Source organism: Symphodus melops, assembly GCF_947650265.1.
Source record: "Symphodus melops genome assembly, chromosome: 10".
NCBI lineage: Eukaryota > Metazoa > Chordata > Actinopteri > Labriformes > Labridae > Symphodus > Symphodus melops.
This window is the reverse complement of record NC_136700.1, coordinates 17,061,003-17,085,396: the sequence shown is the minus strand read 5'-3', so window position 1 is coordinate 17,085,396 and position 24,394 is coordinate 17,061,003. Positions and strand designations below refer to the sequence as shown.

The 24,394-nt window shown below is 40.3% G+C and overlaps 3 protein-coding genes across 3 annotated transcripts in view; 1 reads left to right on the top strand and 2 right to left on the bottom strand.

Annotated features, from left to right (window-relative positions):
* Positions 1-5,443, bottom strand: part of cfap45 (cilia and flagella associated protein 45) — a gene marked incomplete at its 3' end in the record, with an annotated part of 5,684 nt that extends 241 nt beyond the window's left edge. The window contains exons 1-10 of the mRNA XM_079353225.1: positions 5,150-5,443; positions 4,936-5,043; positions 4,040-4,146; positions 3,740-3,878; positions 3,482-3,652; positions 3,182-3,360; positions 2,899-3,028; positions 2,659-2,805; positions 1,839-1,952; positions 4-70 (exon numbers count right to left, since the gene is read on the bottom strand). Coding sequence (XP_079209351.1) covers positions 4-70; positions 1,839-1,952; positions 2,659-2,805; positions 2,899-3,028; positions 3,182-3,360; positions 3,482-3,652; positions 3,740-3,878; positions 4,040-4,146; positions 4,936-5,043; positions 5,150-5,152 — 1,165 coding nt within the window. The 5' untranslated portion in view covers positions 5,153-5,443. The remainder of the gene's footprint in view (positions 1-3; positions 71-1,838; positions 1,953-2,658; positions 2,806-2,898; positions 3,029-3,181; positions 3,361-3,481; positions 3,653-3,739; positions 3,879-4,039; positions 4,147-4,935; positions 5,044-5,149) is intronic.
* Positions 5,444-8,811: 3,368 nt separating this feature from the next.
* Positions 8,812-12,994, top strand: slc37a4a (solute carrier family 37 member 4a). The gene is made up of 8 exons (XM_079354850.1): positions 8,812-9,115; positions 9,298-9,530; positions 10,922-11,165; positions 11,643-11,801; positions 11,881-11,966; positions 12,129-12,242; positions 12,356-12,494; positions 12,751-12,994. Exons 1-8 carry the CDS (start codon positions 8,968-8,970, stop codon positions 12,915-12,917), a joined length of 1,290 nt encoding a protein of 429 aa, XP_079210976.1. The 5' UTR covers positions 8,812-8,967; the 3' UTR covers positions 12,918-12,994.
* A 250-nt stretch (positions 12,995-13,244) lies between these two features.
* On the bottom strand, positions 13,245-15,298 carry trappc4 (trafficking protein particle complex subunit 4). Its single transcript, XM_079354851.1, has 5 exons — positions 15,064-15,298; positions 14,611-14,785; positions 14,140-14,243; positions 13,802-13,928; positions 13,245-13,643 (listed from the first exon to the last, which is right to left on the bottom strand). Exons 1-5 carry the CDS (start codon positions 15,236-15,238, stop codon positions 13,565-13,567), a joined length of 660 nt encoding a protein of 219 aa, XP_079210977.1. The 5' UTR covers positions 15,239-15,298; the 3' UTR covers positions 13,245-13,564.
* Between the last annotated feature and the right edge of the window lie 9,096 nt (positions 15,299-24,394).

Below are 24,394 nucleotides of genomic sequence, written 5' to 3'. Positions count from 1 at the left end.
AGCCCTCTTTCTCTTTTTTCCTCCATTCTCTGTCAGTAACTTCTTGATTCCTCATAGTGCGGATCTCGTCCTGTTAAATGCAAACATACACCCACATACAGTGCCTTGCGAAAGTATTCAGGCCCCTTGAACTTTTCAACCTTTTGCCACATTTCAGGCTTCAAACATAAAGATTTAAAACTGTAATTTTTTACAACAAGTGGGACACAATCATGAAGTGAAATGAAATTTATTGGATATTTCAAACATTTTTAACAAATAAAAAACTGAAAAATTGGACGTGCAAAATTATTCAGCCCCCTTAAGTTAATACTTTGTAGCGCCAAATTTTGCTGCGATTACTCCTGTAAGTCGCTTGGGGTATGTCTCTATCAGTTTTGCACATTGAGAGACTGGAATATTTGCCCATTCCTCCTTGCAAAACAGCTCGAGCTCAGTGACGTTTGGATGGACAGCGTTTGTGAACAGCAGTTTTCAGTTGTTTCCACAGATTCTCGATTGGATTCAGGTCTGGACTTTGACTTGGCCATTCTAACACCTGGATATGTTTATTTGTGAACCACTCCATTGTAGATTTTGCTTTATGTTTTGGATCATTGTCTTGTTGGAAGACAAATCTCCGTCCCAGTCTCAGGTCTTTTGCAGACTCCATCAGGTTTTCTTCCAGAATGGTCCTGTATTTGGCTCCATCCATCTTCCCATCAATTTTAACCAGCTTCCCTGACCCTGCTGAAGAAAAGCAGGCCCAAACCATGATGCTGCCACCACCATGTTTGACAGTGGGGATGGTGTGTTCATGGTGATGAGCTGTGTTGCGTTTACGCCAAACATAACGTTTTTGCATTGTTGCCAAAAAGTTCAATTTTGATTTCGTCTGACCCAGAGCACCTTCTTCCACGTTTGGTGTGTGTCCCAGGTAGCTTGTGGCAAACTTTAAACAACACTTTTTATGGATATCTTTAAGAAATGGCTTTCTTCTTGCCACTCTTCCATAAAGGCCAGAGTTGTGCAGTATACGACTGATTGTTGTCCTGTGGACAGAGTCTCCCACCGCAGCTGTACATTTCTGCCGTTCATCCAGAGTGATCATGGGCCTCTTGGCAGCATCTCTGATCAGTTTTCTCCTTGTATGAGCTGAAAGTTTAGAGGGACGGTTCCGGGTCTTCCATTTCAATATGATCACTTGCACAGTGCTCCTTGGGATGTTTAAAGCTTGGGAAATCTTTTTGTATCCAAATCCAGCTTTAAACTTCTCCACAACAGTATCTCGGACCTGCCTGGTGTGTTCCTTGTTCTTCATGATGCTCTCTGCGCTTTAAACTGACCTCACAGAGCAGGTGCATTTATACAGAGACTTGATTACACACAGGTGGATTGTATTTATCATTATTAGTCATTTAGGTCAACATTGGATCATTCAGAGATCCTCACTGAACTTTTGGAGAGAGTTTGCTGCACTGAAAGTAAAGGGGCTGAATAATTTTGCACGCCCAATTTTCAGTTCTTTATTTGTTAATACAGTTTGAAATATCCAATAAATTTCATTCCACTTCATGATTGTGTCCAACTTGTTGTTGATTCTTCACAAAAAATTACAGTTTTATATCTTTATGTTTGATGCCTGAAATGTGGCAAAAGGTTGAAAAGTTCAAGGGGGCCGAATACTTTCGCAAGACACTGTACATATAAGTTGATCATTTACATTTTTTAATTTAATGTTTTAATTTTCATGTTCTGTATATATCTGGAATAAACCATAAATAATTTATTCATTTTACAGTTTAATTCAGCAGGTACCAATTCTATGGCAGTGGTTAGCTGGTGTGTTTATTCTTTACCTGCTCTGCCTTGTAGTCTTTTGCTCTTTGTTGCTTGGCTCGCATTCTGGCAATTTCCAACTCCCTCTGTTTCTTAATGCGTCTCTGCTCTGCTTCATATTCCTCCTCCCGCTTCTGCACAGGTCAAGAAAGGTCAATGTATAGAAAGAAATACTGGGAGTAAGAATTAACTAGACAATTCCTGCAGAAATTGTGAGGGTGGTTGCCGTGTGTGTGTCTGTGTGTGCGTTTGTGTGTGAGACTGCAGTAAGAGTGTTTAACTGTCGTCAGCTAACAGCTCTTTAGACAACTCTTTCCCACTGCTATCACTACTCATAGATATATAAAAACACTCGATGACTAATGCAGATTCTCCGATGTAGCAACGAGGCGGCCATCTTGGGTCAGGCTATCGACTGACGTGCTACGCTCTATGGGCACAGACAGAAGGTAAGGTAAACTTCACCAAATGTGTCAACAGCCCTCAGGTAAGTATCAGGATACTGTATGATTATTTTCTGAATTTTATGATGAAATTTTGATAATGGGTTCACTCATTTTGTAAATGTTTCACTCTCCCAGGCACTCACACTAAAAAGGAGTGAAGATAACCTGAGTGTTATGCAGCTGCAGCTCTCACACAAATAAGAAGAATATTGGCAATAGTAGTAGTGTGGTTTGGCTTTCAGGCAACCATCCTAATAACATAATTATAGAGTAATCCAAGCGATCAATGGAACTTTTTTGGCATAAATGTTGTTTTACTGCTGTTTGTGTAATTGTATTCTCTGCTCATCCTAAATAGGTAGTTGTCTGTTGAGATTATATATTTTTATCTAACCATTTTGTTTTTGATATATTCCATATCCCTCATATCAGCCAGCTTCTCCTCCTCTCTTCTCTGTTCCTTGGCCCTCATGGTCTCAGCATTGATGCGCCTGATCTTCTCCAGCAGGCGCTGTTGCTCCTCCTTCTTCTTCTCAAGGGCCTGGCAAAAAGACATCCAATTGGAGAAGAAACACTCAAATCCAAGAGCTCAGAGCGTATATTTTATTATTTCTTTTTTTGTACAGAGCTGCACCTTTAGGTCTTCCAGATTCATTTTCTCCTGGTTTTCTCGCATCTGCTGTTTTTCCTGCTCTTTCATTTCCTTAAGTAATTGCTTATCCTCAAGATGTTGTTGGATTTGGTTGTAAATTTGCTGCATCCCACTGGAATGCAAAACACATAACTAAATAAGAAGCCATTTTCTTTAATTGCCCACCAGCAAACTGATGAGAAGAAGTAGCATCTATTTGGGAAAAAAGATCATTCATGTCCAAAAAATCTGTGAAGATATTGATTATTTTTCAGAAAAACTTTACTTCATTCTTTGGTCTTTGACCAGCTCATCAATTTGATCCATGGTCTCCAAAGTCTTGCGGCGCTCCATCTCCATCATGTCATCTAGACGCTTCTCCTCCTCTGACAACTCCGCCTGGATCTGTTTTTTCTCCTTGATCTGGGCATCACGAGTCGCTTGACACTGAGCACTTAGAATCAGCTGAGGGGACCACACATGTTAATAGGATCAATACAAAAAATGTATGACTGCCAATAAAGACGTGATCCATCACTAAGGGAAATTTTAGTACTTTAGTGGTCCACATGTACTTGCTTCCTACCATGTTAAGCTTTTTGATCTCTTCCTCCTGCTCGATCCTTTGGGCATTCGAGCACTCAATCAGGCGCTGTGCATGGTCCTGGGACTCTTTTTCCAGCTCAGTCAGTCCCTTTCTTTTTCTGCGGGCCAGGTCAGTCTCAAGAATTTTACGTTTTCTCTCCTCTACTTCTTTCTGGGGATGTATTAAAATAAAACGTTAAAGGTGGTGGTGAATTATAGTTTCTTATTGGCAGGTAATTTGATTTTTTCCTACATTTACCTCTTCTGTCTTCAAATGACAAGCCTCTGTCGAGCCCTCTCTTTCCTCCTTCGTAGGAACCCGGGACATTGAGGCCAACCGCTCATACTCAGATGATGGTAGGACAATGCACTCTCCTGAAGAATCCTTGAATGGGATCCTTGCAGGGTAACAGGTGTTTCAGAACACAGGTGCTGTCAGCGTTGTTGATAGGATATACTGTTTGATAATTTAATGTGCTCAATATATCTTCATATTTGATAACTATCTAGCATGTTAAAAACAATCAGTGTTGCCCTTTTCAGTTTAGAATTAGCTTACCTGAGAGTGCGAATGAGATCTTTGGTTATTATTTGAATAACCTCACCATCTTGACAGAGCCGGGACTGATTCTTGGCCTTACAGGCTGAGTTGCTGCCTCTGTCCAACTGTAATGATAACAGTTAGGCGAGTTATTTAGCAAGCTACATCCAGTAAACATAAACTGTAAACAACTGCGGTCTAGTGAGCAGTCATTCGCAAAACCCCGGTCAAGCCAGCCGCACGACAGAAATATGATGTATAGACATACAAGGTTTTACGGTACAAGTGCTTGGACTGCCCAAAAAGCAGGAAAACGGTATGTAAAATGTATTTTTGAAAACGTTTATTTACTATAATAATTATTATTATAGGTCTTGACAGTAAGATGTATTTTTCTAAAACGTTTTTGAGATAATTCAATTTCAATTCAACTTAACTTTCAATGAGAACTTTAATATGTTGGTTATATTGAATATTGTTTTTTGCAAAATCATTGAAATGGGACACAACTCTTTTAATTGATTTTTGTTCACCTATTTTGAAAATTCTGTGAGAGGTGACAAAAATGTTTCAAGGGATTGAATGGATTGTTGTTCTCCATGGCCCTGACTTACTGATTTTTCTGTTTAGCTTTTCTGAAAATTAAAGGTCAGTTCCGCTCAAATTCCATTGACACACTTTCACAACTGATTTTTGAGTCATGTTCAATATTTTATTTTGAAAAAGATCTTTTCATGGGGACGAAATGATGGCTCACTTGACCGCAGTTAGAAATACCACACAATGCTTTTTATATATTTGCAAAACAGGCGTAGATCTAAGATCATAGCCACAAACTTACCTAATACGCATACAGTTTTATGACATTATAAATCGCAATTTCATTGCTTAAATTTGTAAGATAATGTACTAACCGTTGTCGTGCTCCCGAACAGGGTTTCATCTACCTGAGAGGTGGACGCTTGGGTGCGGTAGCGGCGAGTATAGTTGCTTGTTGAATACTTGAAGCCTGATCCCAGTCTCTACAAAGATGATCAAAAACAGAGTATGAATTGTGTTTAGCATCCATTTTATGCAGCCGAAATATTCTCAACGTAGGTTATTTATCTTTTTTTTATTTAAACTTACCATGATAAGTCCTCGGTTAGAATATTCGGGTCGAAGACGTGAAAAAATTATTTGAGCGAATGAAAAAGTTTCTCACCCTCGTTTCACAATATACCAGCAAAATAATGTGGCTATCGTCTATAAACTCTCCATGAAACATTTGGAAATGTTTGTTGACTGTTACCATGTAAATACGATGGCTAAAGGAGGAGGAGTTTAACGTAGTACTTTCCTTTGTATGTCTTTGAGTTACCTCGCAACGAAAAAGCAGTCAAGCGTCTTCTTCACTGGGGTGAAGCCAGCCACTTCTAAATTTGCTCACGACTTGCAATTTTTTACTGGTGTTAGTACGGGCGTGTTGCTAAAGGTACCCTAATGAAATGTGCGCAACTGAATGAATGAGTTGTGCACATTTCTTTACTAATACCGTTTGTCTGATAAACAACACTTTGAGTGTAATGAGACCAGTTTAAGTCTCACTTTATATCACAAAAGGATACTTTCTATCTCTTTTAATGTCTGCTTCATGAGATACGCCTGACAAGTATAACTGCTAAATTATTGGTATTTTCTGGCACAGGAAATGTTCTTTTTGTTCACATTTCTTTAATAACACAAGTTGTCTGACTTAAACAACACTTTGAGTGACAAAATGTTGTCATAAAAGTTTAAGTGTCATAAAGACATTTCCTATCACTTTTGATGTTCTTTGATGTAGTTAAGTTGTGTTAGTTAAATGATGTTTATGATTGTTATGGCAGTTACTGAGTTCTATTATTATTAATGTACGTAATACATTCTGTAAAAGTCTTTATGGAGATTATTTTTCTCTAGTAAATTTATATATATATATATATATATATATATATATAATTTAAGCGTAGACTTATAGCAAAACGATCAGATGGAGTCCACATTCTTTATTGTAGTTTATAATTTAATGTTTAGTTAATTTATTATAATATCAAAGAACAGGTTGTCTTAAATGAAAGCACAGACAAGGAGACTATAAATCAACATCACAGCTGCAAGAAGTTTAATTTTTTGTTGTAGCCGAAATTAAGTTTTACAAAGATATCAAAAGTAGAACAATGATAAATAAATAACAGTGAGTTGTCTGCAACATAATTTAATATTCTTTAGTTTTTGCAACAGTCCCTTTAAATATGAAACACAATCAAATAAACACGTCAACAGAAGGAAGAAAAGAAGAGGAGGCTTTTATTTGATCCTTAAAAACAATAAACAGGTGAAGTTGTTAACGTCTGTATGATGATATTAAATGTCCATCTTAGTTGGAGCAGTGTTTTGGTTTGTTCAAACACTTACACACGGAACTTACTTTTGTATAGGTCGCTCCTTCCGTGACTAGCGGACGCAATAGGCGTTACACGTGTTCATCAAGTGGGCATCGGTGCAGACTCGCTAGCGGAGGGTTTTATGGCCCACTACCACTTCCCGTTAAGTGGTTTGAGATGGACTTAGTATGGCGGGCCCTCCGCATGGACGCTCAAACGGAGGGGTAGTGGGTAGGGGCTAGGGTGTAGTGGACGGTTTGAAAAAGACCCGTCGTGTGTGAAAGAAACATATTCCGCGTCGCGGCGACAGCGTGCCTATGGCGTAGACCCAACGCCGTCATTGAGCATTTGCTAGTTCTGCGTTGAGGGAACGAGTTGCTCTGCAATTCAGCACCAAGCCGCTAGGGGGTGGTGTGTTTGTGTGTTTCTTCCACTTCCTCATGCATGCGGCGACCTCCAGTTTTTTTTTTATAGTTCCCTCCAGGAATTATTCGCCAGTCTTTATAGTGTTTTGATGTTGAGTTGTGGAAATGGTCGTATTTTTTGGCCTCTTTAATTAATTTGTGTTGATGTGATCATTGTGACCAAAAAGAAACTGCGGAAAATGACGTTCTGAACCTGGTCCAATCACAGTCATTGTGGTTTGTGACGATGCAACGCGTAGTCAGGATTTTTTGGAGGTGCGCGTCAGGCTACAGCATATGGTCCGCGTCAACGGCGCAGCTACAGCGTTGACTCGACGCAGAAGCATAAACTAGGCTTAGAGAGAGTGAAAGTAAGACTTAAACAACACTTTGAGTGACAAAATGCAGTGAGAACAGTATAAGTGTCACTTTAAATCACACAAAGTTGTTTTCTCTCACTTTTGCTCTCTGCTTCACCTTATCTGCTCTGTATAGCTACTAAATGGGTTTTCTGGCTCAGGAAATGTTGGTTTTGAGGTTATTTCATGTAGTTGCGCACATTTCTTTATGAATACAGTTTGTCTGATTTCAACAACACAAAATATAATTATATAGCAAACTTTACCTCGGCACTGAGGTAAGAATCAGGTAAAGTATCTGAATACCGAAATCTGGCTATCACCAACAGAAGAGAATGCAAATATGTGTAATTAAAAATAAAATGACACCATTCACCACATTAACTTACACTGAGTTGCAGCTGTGGTCCTGTCTGGCCTTGGACATGCCTGTATAAGAGGGAAACTGTGGGCCATTACACGCCATCAAATTGCATTTTACATTAACAGAACTTAAAATTAAATTAGTTTTTGATTAACTGAAAATGTTAAAATATGACAAGTCATATTGAATGAAATCAGTATAGGCATAACTTGTGTGTCACCCAAACTCAATAAAATAGCAGTTACAAGTAAAAAGTCTAATCCTATCTCAGAACTTGATGCTTTATTTCACAAGATTTTTTAAGTAATGACAAAAGGTCCCCTGAATTTGTTTTTAGGGTGCAGTAGAGCCAGCTCTAATCATTTTGGGGATCGAAAGAGCAGCTAATGAACCTGGTGGCTAACTGTTAGCTTACAGCTCTATTAATCATATATTAATCATATATTCATTACATTGACATACTAAGTTTTTATATTGAGATACTTACTCATTATATTGAGACACTGTCTCAAGAGATCTTTTTTGCACCACAGTGGCACAAATAGGCTTCCATTAGTAATATTTATCTAAACATAATACAAGCACAAAAACAAAACATGGAAAAGCCAATGTAAAATGGCAAACTCAAATTGAACTACTTACCCAACATGCATTTTAATACTTTTAAGGATAATTCACGCTTCTATTGTCAGAAATAGGGATTTATTATGGGCACTTGTTTGGATTACAACTGATTTTAGCTAATTAACACTATTGATTTCAGTTTGCTCAAACCAATTAATTTTTCTCTTGCATAGAAAGTTTATACAAAAGAGGATTAAAAGTTCTTGCAAATATATGTTTTTGCTCTCAAAATTGCCCATTGGTCTCTCAGAAATGAGGTACAAATTTAAATCCATGAAATCGCTCTTTGCAGCTCTATGCACATATATCTCTGTCTTATGTACGTTCCTATAATGATCAACATAGGTCACACATCTCTTAACTTGGTAAGGTGACTCCCACTGGTCTACAATATTGGATTCCCCAGTTAATCATTAATTGCAGTAACAGAGGGCTCAACCCATAACAGCCTCAGATGGACATACATAATAGATTAAAGTTACATTATGGTAATTGTTGAAGTAGAGGAATGATAATGGTCACTTGAAAAAAAACAAAACAAAGGTCCCATTGATTCCAAATAACCGATTATTTTCCCATCCATTTTGCTGACCTCCAGCACATTGTGACAACATAGAGTAAATCCGTTTTGGGTAAGAGAAGTTAAACATTAACCATCCTTACTGGTTGGCTACCCATGTGAGCAGCTGCTTCTGTACAGTGGATCCTGAGGCAAAGTTCATAGGCACAGGCAGCAGAGGTCTTTCAAGAGAGAGATTTTACTTTTTATTTTTTTTATATATCTGCAGTCATGGCTACAACAAGTTATGGATACTACCGAGGCACGATATTTCTGTCCATGTTTGTAGGATACACACTGTACTACTTTAACAGAAAGACTTTCTCTTTTGTGATGCCATCTCTGATGAAAGAAATTGAGATGGATAAGGATGACCTGGGTATGACGCTGTATTTTCTTGACTATCCTTATCTATTATTCTTTAAATATTAGTGTGTTATACAGAGAATAGTGCTGTATGCTGGAGATGTGAAGGACCCACTTAAGTTTTGCAATACACTTTAAGTGCTCTGATTAAATGCACATTTAATGCATGCATTAAATTACCTTTCATCTGTTTAGGCATGATCACCAGCAGTCAGTCTTTGTCCTATGCTTTAAGTAAGTTCATCAGTGGCGTGCTGTCAGACCAGATCAGTGCCCGTTGGCTCTTCTCCACTGGCCTCTGCATGGTGGGAGGTATTAACATAGTCTTCTCCTGGTCATCAACTGTCACTGTCTTCTCTGCCTTGTGGTTTCTCAACGGCCTGGGTCAGGGCCTTGGCTGGCCTCCCTGCGGCAGGGTGCTGCGAAAGGTAGCTGAACCACTATATCAGCTCTGCACAACATTAACATTAGATTGAAGATCATGTGTTTCTCCCTTCTTTTATAAACACACTGAAGTAATGCAACTTTTTATAAAACAGTGACACAAATATGCTTAAATGAATCAATTACATATTGTTACATATACATAACGTTAAAAGGTTTTGACACACGATTGAAATACATGTTATTTTCTTGAAATGTTCATTATGCTTATCACATTTGTAAGATGTGTTTCTGAATAGAAATCGTGAAGTTGATGCCTTCATACATTTTCAGAAGAAAAATAAAAGAAATGTTTAATTTGTATTGTTTTAATACCTACTCGTATTCTAAAATGTGGAAAATAAAGGAAACCCCTTCTATCAAGTGTGCCCTGATAGGCTGATAATACAGTATCTCTATTGTAATAATAAATTATACTGTTTTATTGATAATAATGTTACTGTTATGTGTTAAAACACTATATATGGTTATATAGGCTTGAAAAATTACTGCAGCCAATTTCTGTTAAAAGTGAAAAGATAGAAGCAGTATTAGCCATGTCACTCTAATTTATTGCTCTAAATAGTTAACTTGAACATGTTGCTTCTAAACTCCCAACTAACCTGCTTTTAAATTGTATTTATTGATGTAGATCTAATGTAGGCGTGGAAAACTATTTTCTGAAATAGTTATTACAGAATTGTCATGATCAAGCATTTTTTTCTGAATTGTATGATGACATATTATGCTTATCTCTTAATGCACAGGCAACCTGCAGAGTAAATGTTCACTTGTGACAGCTGTCATTGTTTGTGTCCATTAACAGAGGCTCTAAACTTGACTGGATTTGGTGGCTGTGGCTCAGTTGGTATAGTCGTTGTCTCTCAACCGGAAGGTTGAGGGTTTTGATCCCCAGCTGAGCAACATGTCATTGGGCAGACATTTAACCCCGCAATGGTCCTGCTGCTGCGTTGGCGGTGTATGAATGGATTAGTTACTACTGTTTAAGTCCATTTAACATTGACTATTTCAGGTTCATCACTAATAGACTTGATGGGAATACTTATCAACTACAGGCTTCATCTTTCACCTATTTTTCAATTTCTGTCCAAATGCTCTCTGTTTAATCGTGGAAAATAAATATGAGAAAGCATTGTGGATGATGGCACTTTAATAAAGTTTATCCTTATCCTTAACTCTCTCTTTCTTGACATGACTGTTTTGCAGCCTGTCAAATCATACACAATTACATCTGTTAAATGACCATTAGTAGGTTATGACGTGCTTTCAGTTGTTATTATTGATTTGATCATTTTACACCTCTGTGTAAGAAAACAACCTTTCCTCTTAGCTCTATCATGATATCGTGTCTTTGTGTTTTCTTCTCTCTTGTCAGTGGTTTGAACCTTCTCAGTTTGGAACATATTGGGCAGTTCTCTCCTGCAGCATGAATCTGGCAGGCAGCTTTGGCCCCATAATTGCCACAGTTCTGGCCCAGAGTTACAGCTGGAGGACAATACTGTCTGTATCTGGAATGATTTGTGTGGCATTCTCCTTTGTCTGTCTGCTGCTCATCAAAAATGAGCCTAAGGAGGTCGGACTGCCCAACATAGAGGCAGCAGCCACACATAGCAAAGAAGGTGAGGCTGTTTTTACTATATGTTTTTAAATCATTAGGCACAGACTTTTGTTATAGGTTATTTACAGTTATGCGTGTGTGTTCAGACAGCATGTGCCGCATGTGTTGTGTCTAAAGGTCAATGACTCAGTAGACTTTGTACCCAGTATACCCTTTACATACTGGGTGCTGCTATGCCTAGCTTAGATAAAGGAAACCCCTTCTATATGTTAAGTGTTTTGCAACTTGAAAGCACTTTGAGTAGTCAGAAGACGAGAAAATCCCTATACAAGCTTATAGGGATTTTCTCGTCTTCTGACTACATGTCCATTATCATTTACACAAGTTAAATGTTAGAATTTGATGATTTCCTCCACCCCTACCTTGATTATGTTAAATTCACTTTTTTCATGTGGACGGGATTGTTCCAGATATCTACTAAAAGTGCAGAACAATGAATTGGGAAAGACACTGATTGTTATGCCTGCTTCCTGTTCAGGATCCTTTAGTGACAAAAGCACTTTGTCAGAGTTCCTTCTGTCACCTTACCTGTGGCTGCTATCTGTCTCGTACTTGGTGGTGTTTGGGGTGAAGACAGCCTGCACTGACTGGGGCCAGCTGTTTCTCGTTCAAGACAAGGGCCAGTCTACACTTATGGGTACACACAGGACACCTTCATTTCATCTGAGAGTTAAATGGCTAGTTATTTTTTGTAATCACAATATTATTTTTTATAGGTAGCTCATATATGAGTGCCCTGGAGGTTGGAGGGCTTTTGGGCAGTCTTGCAGCAGGCTACATCTCTGATAAAGCTGTGGCCACAGTGAGTTATATATTAAACACACTTGTATGTTTTTCAATTGTATAGGTGAGGGGAACGAGAGCAGCAAATAGGTTGATATGTTAACGATCAATCAGAAAGGTTAACATATTTTACAAGATGATGTCATATTATGTTGATTATATTATTGTGATTGTTGTACAGCAAGGCAAGAGAATCTATGGCAATCCTCGCCACTTCATCCTGATCAGCATGATGGCTGGAATGTTTGTGTCCATGTACCTATTCAGGATCACAGTAACTCCCCACAGCTCAACGGTATTCCCTTGAACACTTACATCAAATTGGACCAAAATGAATGACTAACATTATCTTGAACAGAGCATATTGAATGTCAGACTTCGTAATTCTCATGGATGTTTGTAAATCAGGTCTGGATACTCAGCCTGGGCGCTACCTTTGGTTTCTTTTCCTATGGACCAATCGCATTGTTTGGAGTTATAGCCAATGAGAGTGCCCCAGGAAACTACTGTGGCACATCCCATGCAATTGTTGCCCTGATGGCTAACAGTAAGTTTGTTGGCTTTTTTTTAAGATTAGGCAAACTGCATCAACAACACATACATCAGTATTTTTTTTTCCAGCAAATAACCATTGTTTTGATAATTCAATGCCAAGCAAGGTTTCTGCATTTGTCATACGTTTTGTCTTTATTGAGTTTAAGATTGTATACCTCAAGACTTTGCTGGAGTAGGATGGTTTAAAATAACTACTTAATGTCCTAATCATTGGAATAACCCAATCTATGATCCTATCATCTTCTCAGTTGGGGGATTATTGTCGGGGCTGCCATTCAGCACCATTGCCAAACACCATGGCTGGGAAATGGCCTTCTGGATAGCAGAGATCACCTGCGGAGCTACCACTATTGGATTTTTTTTGCTGCGCAACATTCGAACAAAGATGGGTCACGTGTCAAAGAAGGCTGAATAGACCATCACTACGCCCCCACAGGAAACCCAATACTAGGGTATTTGGGAACAGTGCATTTTAATTTTGTATTACTTGAATTTTTTTTTTTTTTTTTAAATAAATTATGTGGTTGGTCTGTCTTACACAAGGGTTGATCTCTTTTCTTAAAAAAATCTGCTCTGAGTTGTATGTATGTAATCATGGCATTCAAAACTCAACAAGGGGATGTAAACAACATTAAAGTTATATTATAAAATGTACATTAAACTAAACTATATTTTATACATGGAGAACACAGCACTTACACCCTGCTCATTGTGGCCAGTGGCTTGAATGAACACTGAATACTTTAACATTTTTACATTTCATTTTTACTTCATACATTTTTTTTCTTTTTCAGTTATTTTCATAGTTATGTCCATTGCCCATCAAAATAAAGTTAGAGCTTACAATAATTCTATATAAATGGAGCCAAAACAATTAAATGCAGGTTGCAATTGAATTCTCATATTTACAAAAAAATGATTTACATTGTATGAAATCCCAGTCAAGGAAAAAAAAAAAAGTAAAATTGTCCTTAACCAACTTTAATTTGAGTCTGAAAATTGCTTTGAACCTGCTGTGGTTGAAATCAAAACGATGAAAAATGTAATCTTGTCTTCCCTGGTTCAAGATCCAGCTCCAAAGTTTCCAGCTTTCTCTGCGATCTCCAGTGCAGTCTTCAGATTCTGATCAAAGAGTTCACACCTGAAATTCAGAAAATCAAATCATCAAAAGACATTAAATATGTGTGTTAGACACTGGACACCAAATGTATGTTGAGGTGCAAATTGTACCAAATACTAAGGTTAGAACACACAAGAGCAACAGAATGAAGGAAAAATCCTCATGATACTTTCTACTACCTTATTGGCATTTCCAGAGAATAGAATGGGTTCTTGAGGGCGAAATCTGAATATATTTCGTAGATTTTCCTCAACAGTGCATCAATGCCAGATTGTCGAGGGTCCGCCAGCACAATGAACTTTATACCTGAAATGTCAAGAATTCATGCTGTGAAAAATAACCATTTTAAAGATTGATAAATCAGACATACGATAAGTGACATGAGCAGGCATTTTTAGGGGGGTGTTTTACAAGGATGTAACACAAGGGAGGGATTTGCCATGGGACACCTTTATCTCTCAATATAATTCATGACTGACAATCCAGTCCTTCTTTAACCCTTAGTCACACCACTGACCTGTTAGAGTCTGAAAGCAGTGGAGCTTGAAGACATCGGTTTCTAGCATCTCAATCCCTGAACTGCCAACTTCAGGAGACAGCTGTGAACCGATAGCAAACAGCCTGCAGACATATAAAACAGTAACTATAAATCTGAGTACAGGGCTGCATTTAAATCTATAAAACTTAAAAACTAAACCTAAAATTATAACTATATAAATTACAAGTTGGTCAGACCTGACTGATCTAAAAAACTTTTACTGTAAAATGAGAACGTAGTTAATACCTGGAGCTTAGCAGTGAAACTGATTTTGTTGAATTGTTGTAAAGCATGCAAGCAAAATAAAGTTAAGCCTTTTGGACAGAACATCAAAGTGTGGTTATTGATTATCATTTAATTAATCCCCACTGGAAAACTATGGTTTGCAGCCTACTTGGCTTAACAACCTTTACAGCGAAGTAAGTAGAAATGTATAAATATTCGTCTTACGAGTGGAACATAGATGCCAGCATCAATTTTTCATTGGAGCTCAGGCGTGCTCGTCCAAAACGAATAGACACTGGATAATTAGAGGGCTCCTTAAAGTAGTCAAGAATGTCTTTTCCTTCTCCCGTGTTCTTGCCAATCACATCAACTCCATTTATAGACAGCACCGCATGGCCCACTGGAGAGGGAAAAACAAGAAAAGTCAACAGATCCGAAATCAAAGTCAAATCAAGCTCAATAGGCAGCACGACTAGTTCGATTTCATGCTAAAGGTCTCTCGCACATTAAGGTGCAAATCGGGATAAAATAGCTGATAGGATCAGTTGGGTAGTACAATAAAGAATACATGTCCACATGTTTCATGTCGCCAGATCTGTTGAATGTCCTCGGAAACATTAGACGTCGGCTGCTAAAGTGGCTCCATTAGCAAGTGAAAAAGCAAACAAGCTTTCAAACCTCTTATTCCATCCCGCTGTCCAAATGAAACGACGACCTTTTCATCGTGATGTTTAAGCACTATATCTAAAGGATAGCTGAATGTTTTCTCGGCCTCGGCTCTCGGAATGTAATTGTCATATTGGTAAATTAAACCTCCAGCCTTGTTTACAACATATACGCTGAAGATCACCATCTTGGCAATGTCATGTCAGCTGATTAAAGTGTCACGTGACCTTCTTGTTCGTTTTGCCTCATGACGGGTGGCATTCAGCTTTCAGGTACATTACTGCCGCCTGCTGTGTTGGAGTGCATTGGTGATGTGAATTTCGCTAAATAAGTGCCTTACAGTATGTGTATTTATTTATTTGCGGTTAATACGAGTCCATGCCCATTTGTTGTTGCTGCTACTGTTTTTTGAAATGCTCATCGTTGCACAGTATCTTTAAATTATTGCAAATCTGTATTTTTATCCTTTATATTTTATATTTGAAAATCGCTCTAAAACGGAATTTAAAAAACTGTAAAACGCCTGTGTACATAATGTTGTATTCGTGTAGTGTCAGATACATCAGAGTGATAAAATGCACTAAACACCTGTTCAAGTCGAAAGAGCAACTCGGAAGACAATTAGAAGCCTGACTTCCCAACCTGACTTAAGAATCATTTTGTTTCAGTTTGTTTTTTGCCCCAGAGGCCTATACTACGAATCGAGTTCAACATATCCAGGGCCTCTTTGGGTTATCTGGCTTGACAAACCCTGACATACGAGATTGTGATTATCAGTCCTACGATGGGGGTTATTAACCTGATCCGTCAACCCAGGGTTGCCAAGAGCGCGTTCACGTAAAAGGGGCGGAGTTAGCGTCATTTAGCCTATCACAACCATCACCGCGTCTGGTGTCAGCAGATCGTCATATCTACAAACATTAAATTTACAAAAACTAAAAACTATATTACCGATATAAATACGTTAAGACAAACAGGCTGCAAAGAAACACAGCTGCAGTAACACATGCAGGAAGGACAAAAAAGGAAAATCTGCGAGTAAAAACTTCAGCTTATATTTGTCCCATCGTTAGTTCACCTTAGAACTGACTATAAACCGTTTCTTCCCTGAACTGAATGTGTTGCTCTGACTCTTTAAAGCGGAGAGTAGAAAAGGTTTTAGAAGTTATATGTAAAGTGTAGCTCTGACCATCACAAACAGAGCGACTTTGAGAAATTAAACTTTAATGAATATAGTCTACAATTCAAATCCACAAGAAAATATTCGTAATTCTTCATCTTCAACTAATATGTTACAGTGCTTTCTTCAGTCTCTGTTGAAGGATATCAGTGAAACATAATCATTAACTAAACGGACTATAGTCTAATGTAAAATCATGCGGGACACATGAAGTGTCCTCCCCCCTCTCCATCAGCTCTGGGAGCTCAACGATCTAAAGATCTGATTGGTCAGTGGGCGGAGATTTTCACAGGTTGATCTCTTATCTCCAACATAACCTGCTCTGGAGCAGGTTAGGTATTCAGCATAAGTTACCGTGGTGATATAACCAGGTAAAAGGTAATCGACCCTCGTAGGACTGAAAACCCAGGGTTAACCCTGAAGTAGATAGATAGATAGATAGATAGATAGATGGATAGATACTTTATTGATCCCGAGGGAAATTCAAGGCATCCAGTAGCAGTATACAGACAGGCAGGACACAAGACATTAGTTACAATACACACCCGCTGTCCCCCCTCCCCTCTGTATACAAAATCCCCCAAACAAGATTTAGCAGCCCCTATGTGACTAAGAATAAACATAATTATATGTTAAACCTGTGCAGTTAGCATTAGCATTAGACTTAAACTTATATAGCATAATGTACATAACCTGTGCAGTTAGCATTAGCAATTAGACTTAAAACTTATATAGCATAATGTACATAACCTGTGAGGAGAGAAAAACATGTGTTGGTTAAAAGAGACCTCTAAACAGTTAAAGAGCCTTAGAAACAAAGTGCTGACCTTCTAGAAACTAGTTACATGTGTATGTACAGAGGTGTTTGAGGTAGTGCCAGACGTGTGAGTACAGTCGTTAAACAGTCAATGCAGGAATGTAAATTGGCTCACCAACTTAAAGGAGCAGTGATTAGCATTACGTGTCCTAGACAATAAGGTGAAACCAGGAGTGATTAGGGTGATTATCATCATTGAGTACCCAACTATTGAGGAGTAGATTAGCATTAAGTGTTGGAGACAATAGAGTGAAACTTGACCTAATTAGGGTGATCATGTCAACCATTACAGATGTAGCATAACACAACAGTAGGATGAAACCAGACATGATTAGGGTGATTATCTTTAAAGTGACCTGTGCTCAGTAAGGTGACTATCAATATGCCTTAAAGTGTCCAACTGGAGGTTGACTCTGAGGTCAGCGGTGCAGATGAGGAATGAGAAAAAAGTGAAAAAAGAGTCCAGGGATCACTATGCGCTTCTTCCCTGCCGTGACAGTGAAGTGTTGTACAATCTGATGGCCAGGGGGACAAAAGAGTTCTTGAGCCTGTCCGTGGAGCACGACTGTGAGAGCAGTCTGTCGCTGAACATGCTCCTCTGCCCGGTGAAGGTGCTGTGCAGAGGGTGGTGTGTGTTGTCCATGATGGAGAGCATTTTGTCCAGAGACCTCCTCTCTACCACTGTCACCAGTGAGTCCAGCTCTGTGCCCACCACAGAGCCGGCCCTCCTCACCAGTCTGTCCAGGCGTGCTGCGTCCCTCTTCTTGCAGCTACCTCCCCAGCACACCACGGCGTAGAAGAGGACGCTGGACACCACAGACTGGTAGAACATCTGCAGCAGCTTTTTGCAGATGTTGAAGGACCCCAGCCTTCTCAGGAAGTACAGACGGCTCTGTCCCTTCCTGCAGGTAGTGTCCATGTTAGGCGACCAGTCCAGCTTGTCATCCAGCTGCAGCCCCAGGTACCCGTAGGTCCTGACCACCTCCACGTCAACCCCGCCGATGGAAACAGGTTCTAGATGTGGTTTCTTCCTTCGGAAGTCCACCACCATCTCCTTGGTCTTGGAGGTGTTTAGCTGCAGATGGTTGTCACTGCACCACGTCACAAAGTCCTCGATCAGGCTCCTGTACTCCTCCTCCTGTCCATCCCTGACACAAGCAACTATCGCAGTGTCGTCCGAGTATTTCTGCATGTGGCAGAGCTCAGAGTTATACTTGAAGTCAGAGGTGTACAGGGTGAACAGGACGGGGGAGAGCACAGTCCCCTGTGGTGCACCGGTGCTGCTGACCACAGTGTCAGATGTGCAGTCCTTCAGTCTGACGTACTGTGGTCTCTCTGTGAGGTAGTCTGTGATCCACCTCACCAGGTGCGAGTCCACCCTCATCTCGGTCAGCTTGTCTCTCAGTAGGAGGGGATGGATGGTGTCGAAGGCGCTTGAGAAATCAAAGAACATGATTCTCATCACGCTGCTCCCTTTGTCCAGATGAGAGTAAGCCCTGTGTAGAAGATAGAGGATGGCATCGTCCACGCCCACCGTTGCCTGGTATGCAAACTGCAGGGGATCCTGTGCGTGTTGGACCTGGGGTCTGAGGTGTTGGAGCAGCAGCCGTTCGAAGGTCTTCATAACGTGGGATGTCAGAGCGATTGGTCTGAAGTTGCCTGGCTCACTGGGGTTTTTCTTCTTGGGGACCAGGGTGAGGCACGAGGTCTTCCAGAGCACAGGAACCTTCCCGAGCCGCAGGCTCATGTTAAAGATGTGCTGGAGTGGCTCCCCCAGCTCAGCAGAGCAGGCCTTTAGCAGCCTGGGACACACCTTGTCCGGGCCTGCTGCCTTCCTGGGGCGGAGTCTCTTCAGCTCCTTGCTCACCTGGTCTCTGGTGATGGTGGGGGGGAGGGGGGATGGATTGTCACTGGAGGTTGTGTCTGTCCTGGTGGAGGTGTTGGGGGGAGTGAGAGGGGGGGGGGTGTAGAGGGGTGCTGGGGGGACAGGCACTGGCTGCAGTGACGGGGCTGTCAAACCTGTTAAAAAACAAGTTGAGCTGGTTTTCTCTCTAAGGGTCCCCGTCTTCTGCGTTGTTGTTTTTCTTCCTGCAGCCTGTGATGGTTTTCATGCCCTCCCAGACCTCCCTCATGTTGTTCTGCTGCAGCTTCTGTTCTACCTTCCTTCTGTACTCCTCCTTTGCCTCTCGGAGTCTGACCTTGAGTTCCCCCTGCACACGCTTCAGCTCTGCCTGGTCTCCCTCCTTGAATGCCCTTTTCTTCCTGTTGAGGATCTCCTTGACATCGCTGGTGATCCAGGGCTTGTTGTTCAGGAAGCAGCGCACAGTTTTAGTGGGAACCACAACGTCCATACAGAAGTTCATGTAGTCAGTTGTGCAGTGTGTGACCCCCTCAATGTCATCACCATGGGTCTCTTGCAGGGCACTCCAGTCAGTGGTCTCAAAACAGTCTCTTAGCGCCTCCTCTGCCTCAGGAGACCACTTTCTGAAGGTGCGTGTAGTTATCGGTTGTCTCTGGATCTTAGTCTTGTACTGTGGCTTGAGTAGGACCAAGTTGTGGTCGGACTTACCCAGAGGTGGTAGGGGGGTGGCAGTGTAGGCGTCCTTCACGTTTGCATACAGGAGGTCTATTGTCCTGTTCTTCCTGGTGGGACAGCTTACAAACTGGTGAAAGTCCGGTAGTGTGGAGTTCAGTGTAACATGGTTAAAGTCACCTGAGATGGCAATGAAAGCATCAGGGTGCAGCGTTGTAATCTCGAGATGTTAGAGTGGATGACGTCACACGCAGTCTCGGCGTGCGCGCGGGGTGGGACGTAAACAGCAACCACGATCGCGTGAGAAAACTCTCTGGGCATGTAGTAGGGACGGAGACCCACCGCCAGCAGCTCGATGTCTTTGCTGCACATTGCCTCCTTCACCGTAACATGTCCGTGGTGGCACCATCTGTTGTTAATAAACAGCGCGAGTCCTCCTCCTTTCCGTTTGCCGCTGCGTTTCATGTCTCTGTCCGCTCTCACTGTAGTAAAGCCCGGTAGATCCACGTTAGCGTCCGGGGTGTTTTGAGTCAGCCAGGTTTCTGTGAGGCACATTAAACTGCACTCTCTAAATGTCCGGTTGTTCCTCACGAGAGCAGCCAGCTCGTCTGTCTTGTTGGTGAGACAGTTTACGTTCCCCATAACTATCGCCGGAACCGAGGGCTTGTACCTCCATCGCTTAGCCGCTAGCCTAGCTTTTAGCAGAGCCCCTGCTCGGCAGCCTCGGTATCGCTGCTTCAGCTCCTCTGGTATCGGGTGAACGATGCCGGCTTGTCCCGCTGTTCTGAGTGAGAGCAGCGTTTCCCTTGAATAAGAAAGTTTTCCGCTGCTATTTCCACGAAAGCACGAAAAAGTATCCATAGGATACATAAAGTTATACACTGAAAGTGTACTATAAAAAACTATAAAGTAGAAGTTGGCACAGAGCCAAAACAAACGAATAACATATCAGACGTGTACGACAGGGACGGAGCTACTGAGTATGCGGCCACTCACGTCGGCGCACAGGTGATAACATTGCATAACATAAAAGCAGCAGAATTGTTGAGTAAGCATATAGCCTCATGGGCATTGTCCCTATAACCACCTAACAGTGTTCCTGTAGAAGAGTTGAGTCACTTAAACCAACCCTCCCTCTCTCTTTCATGTTTCCTGGTGTATGTTCACACATAAGTTTCACTCTTTTGAACGAATCGTTCACAATCGACAAATCACTACCCTCCCTCTGCATCATCTGCCAGTAATTCGATTTGTGTACTGAACATACTGCGGGAGAGGGATATTAGCTGGCTACCGTGGAATGTGTAATAAATACAGCTCTGGCTAAAAGTGCATTTAGCCTTGATCCTGTTACAGAGACTAGAACAATTATTTGGAGTTACAGGGACTGCTTTAAGTTGATTTAAGTCCTATTTATCAGACAGATCTCAATTTTTGCATGTTTATGATGAGTCCTAAAGTCCAAAGTCAGCCACGGAGTGCCTCAAGGATGAGTGCTTGGACCGATTCTCTTTACATTATATATGCTTCTTCTAGGTAGTATTATAAGGAAACACTCCATAAATGTTCATTGCTATGCAGACCATATTCAGCTATACGTATCAATGAAGCCAGAAGACAATCAATTACGTATTGTTTCAATTACGTAAACTGGAAGCCTGCCTCAAGGACATTAGCACCTGGATGACCGGAAACTTTTTGCTGCTCAATTCAGAAAAGACTGAAGTTATTGTGATTGGACCTAAGAACCTCAGACAGACTTTTTCTGACCATATAACGGCCCTTGGTGGTATAATCGAAGCCTCTAGTACCACTGTTGGAAATCCAGGAGTTCTTTTTGATCAGGATATGTCCTTTAACTCTCACATTAAACACATTTCAAGAACAGCTTACTTTTACTTTTATAATATCTCTAAGATCAGGCAGATCCTGTCACAAAACCATGCAGAAAAACTAGATAATGCGTTTGTGTCAGGTCCAAAACTGACACTCTGCAGCCTCTCTCTTAAGTTAGTCTAGGTTGTGCTGCATCTGTGAATAGATTCTGAGAACAAACAGACAGACATCAGAATTCAGGTTATAATACTTGCAAGGAGAGCGGTTTAGAGACAGCAGAGTTTACAATCTCCAAACTCACTCTGCTGTCCTCCTGCTCGTCCCTTCTTTTTATTTGAGAAGCACATGCCCTGGTTTACACAATGTATGATTACTACATAGTACACATGATACATAAGGTAAGATAGAGGTCACAAACAGCCGTTGAGCACGGGTATGGTCACCCCTTACACACACACCCGCCTTGTTATGTAATGTGTCATCTTCTGCAAAACAAGACACCATATCTGTAATCAAAAATACAGTGAGTGCAAGAGAGAAGTGAGAGTGCAAAGTGTTCTTCCCCTTTGCACTGTCAAGTATCCTGTGCAGAGACATTTCGTGATAAACATAGCCCCTTCATAGTTTTTTTAAGCCATAGCACTTTATGATAACTTTATATACAATTTTATTCTAACAGTTTGTTACTTCCAGATTGGATTACTGTAATTTTCTTTTAGCAGGGTGCTATATTAAATCTCTAAATGCAGTGGCTCAATTGGTAGAGTTGGTGTCCTTTAATCGGAAGGTCAAGAGTTCAAACCCCAGCTCCTGTGAGCAACATGTCGGTTTGCTTTCTTGCAGACACTTAACCCCGAAAACTCTTTTATCCTTTCAAACTCTGTAGCACTTTGAGCTTGACAAATGTAAAGTTCTTTACAAATAAAATGTATTATTATTATTATTGAATTACCTGAAGCAATAAGAATAAATATATGGAACATCTGAAGTTGTTAAGAATAAAAATAAATGCTTAAATGATCAACATAATAAATGTAAACATTGCTTATTTTGTACACTAAAGAAACCAATCTTAAACCGGGCTGGACTGACATAACCAAACTGAAAAAGGAGGAAAAGAAGAAAAGACAGGGATTGAGCTGGAACTTCAACAAAAGACACAGAGCTCAACATCTCACAAGACTGACACCAGGCGACCATGTCTGGGTAAAAGACACAAAGGTGAAGTGATAAAGACAAGCGATAGCTCCAAGGTCATACGTCATTGACAGTCCCAGAGGGCTCCTGCGCCACAACCAAAACCACCTAGTCACTATCCCAGTGGCACCAACAGCGCTGACCATCCTACCAAACCATCTTAGTACACTATCACACCAGATTACCTACCAGAGCAACTTCCTGGTCAACCAGTGAATCCAGATCATGTAGAGCAGGGCCCCATTCAGCCACACAGTCCTGAACCTCTGGCACGCTACCCAAGAGAGAGACAACCTCCAGGGTACCTGGTAAGACTGAGTGATTTCTACGGAGCCCCCACACAGGAGAAGGATTGGGCAGTCTACCTTACCTTCTTGTTTCAGAATTAACAGTTAATGTTTATTAGTTACAGTTTGTTTCATAGTCCTAAAGGAATAGCTGAGAGTTTTTTATAGGATTCATGGGGTGATACTGCCCCCATGTGGAGGGCCTGGGAGGGGCATTACAATAAAGTCACACCTGAAGAGTACACGTTGAAAACCTCTCTCCATCCTTGTTTATTGGTTAGAACCACCCAACTTTACATAATTGAACACTCTCATTAATTTTATTTTCCTGCAAGTGTTTCCTCTTACTATTCATTATTTTAACTTTAACGATGCAAACATTATTTTAAATGTAGCGTTTGTGTGGAGTCTTAGCACATGTGTATTGTGATACGATATTGATTTATATGTTTATTGTATTGTGTATGTATTCTGTGACCTGCCGGGGGACTGCAGACGGAAATTAGCAAACTGCTATAATCTGGTACAAAACATCTTTTCTCTATGAGATTAATGCTATTTTGTACATGGTCCCTGACAACTAAACTATTTTTCTCTAAAGTTATACAGTAAAGTTTGCTAAATATTATCAGGACCATACAGCCAGGGACATGAGGAACAAGAATCCAATAAAGGTTTCTTGTCACCTGTCACAGATTTTTCAAATAATATATTGAATATGACCAAAATATCAGAGCTCTAATTGAAATTTGAGCTGAATTAAACTGAAATGATCTCAAAAACTGTTTAGAAAAAACCTCTTGAAATGTAAAGGGCTAATATAATTGTTGTTATAATAATAATTGATGTTACAATGGTAAATGTTTATTTTATTAACATTCTATATTCAATACGTTTTCAAAATATGTTGCTGCATTCTTCCTTATTGGGCGCGCCAAGCAACTATACTGTAACTATACCTTGTATAGACGTACAATTTTTTGAGTGGTAGCTGGATTGACCACGGTTTTGTAAAGGATGGCTTACCTGACTGCAGTCCAAAGAGGATTCAATGAAGAGATTTGGTTCTTCTAAAATATACAGTATATTATCAAAAAGTAGATTGTGATTTCCTTTTTGATACAATCAAGGATGATATGGAAGAAACCAACAGAGGTAGAGGCATCTTAATTATTGCAGAAATTGAAATTGCACTGAAACAAATGAAGCATGGGAAATCCACAGGGATTTTATTTATTTATTTTATAGGGACAAGGCATATTACAAACAATTGCCAAAAGGCTCATTTTCTTCTGATGTCCCTGGCCAGATTTTTATAAAAAGCTCCCTGGATAATTATAATTTCAATAATTCTAAACGGTTTCAGACTAGGGTATGGTAAATTAAACCCATAAAAAGGCAAAACTATACAAGTTATGCTGATGTTGTAAAACAATGAAAGTGAAGTAGCCTGGTAGCTTAATCCTTTTTATTATGTTTCCAACCGTGTGGTT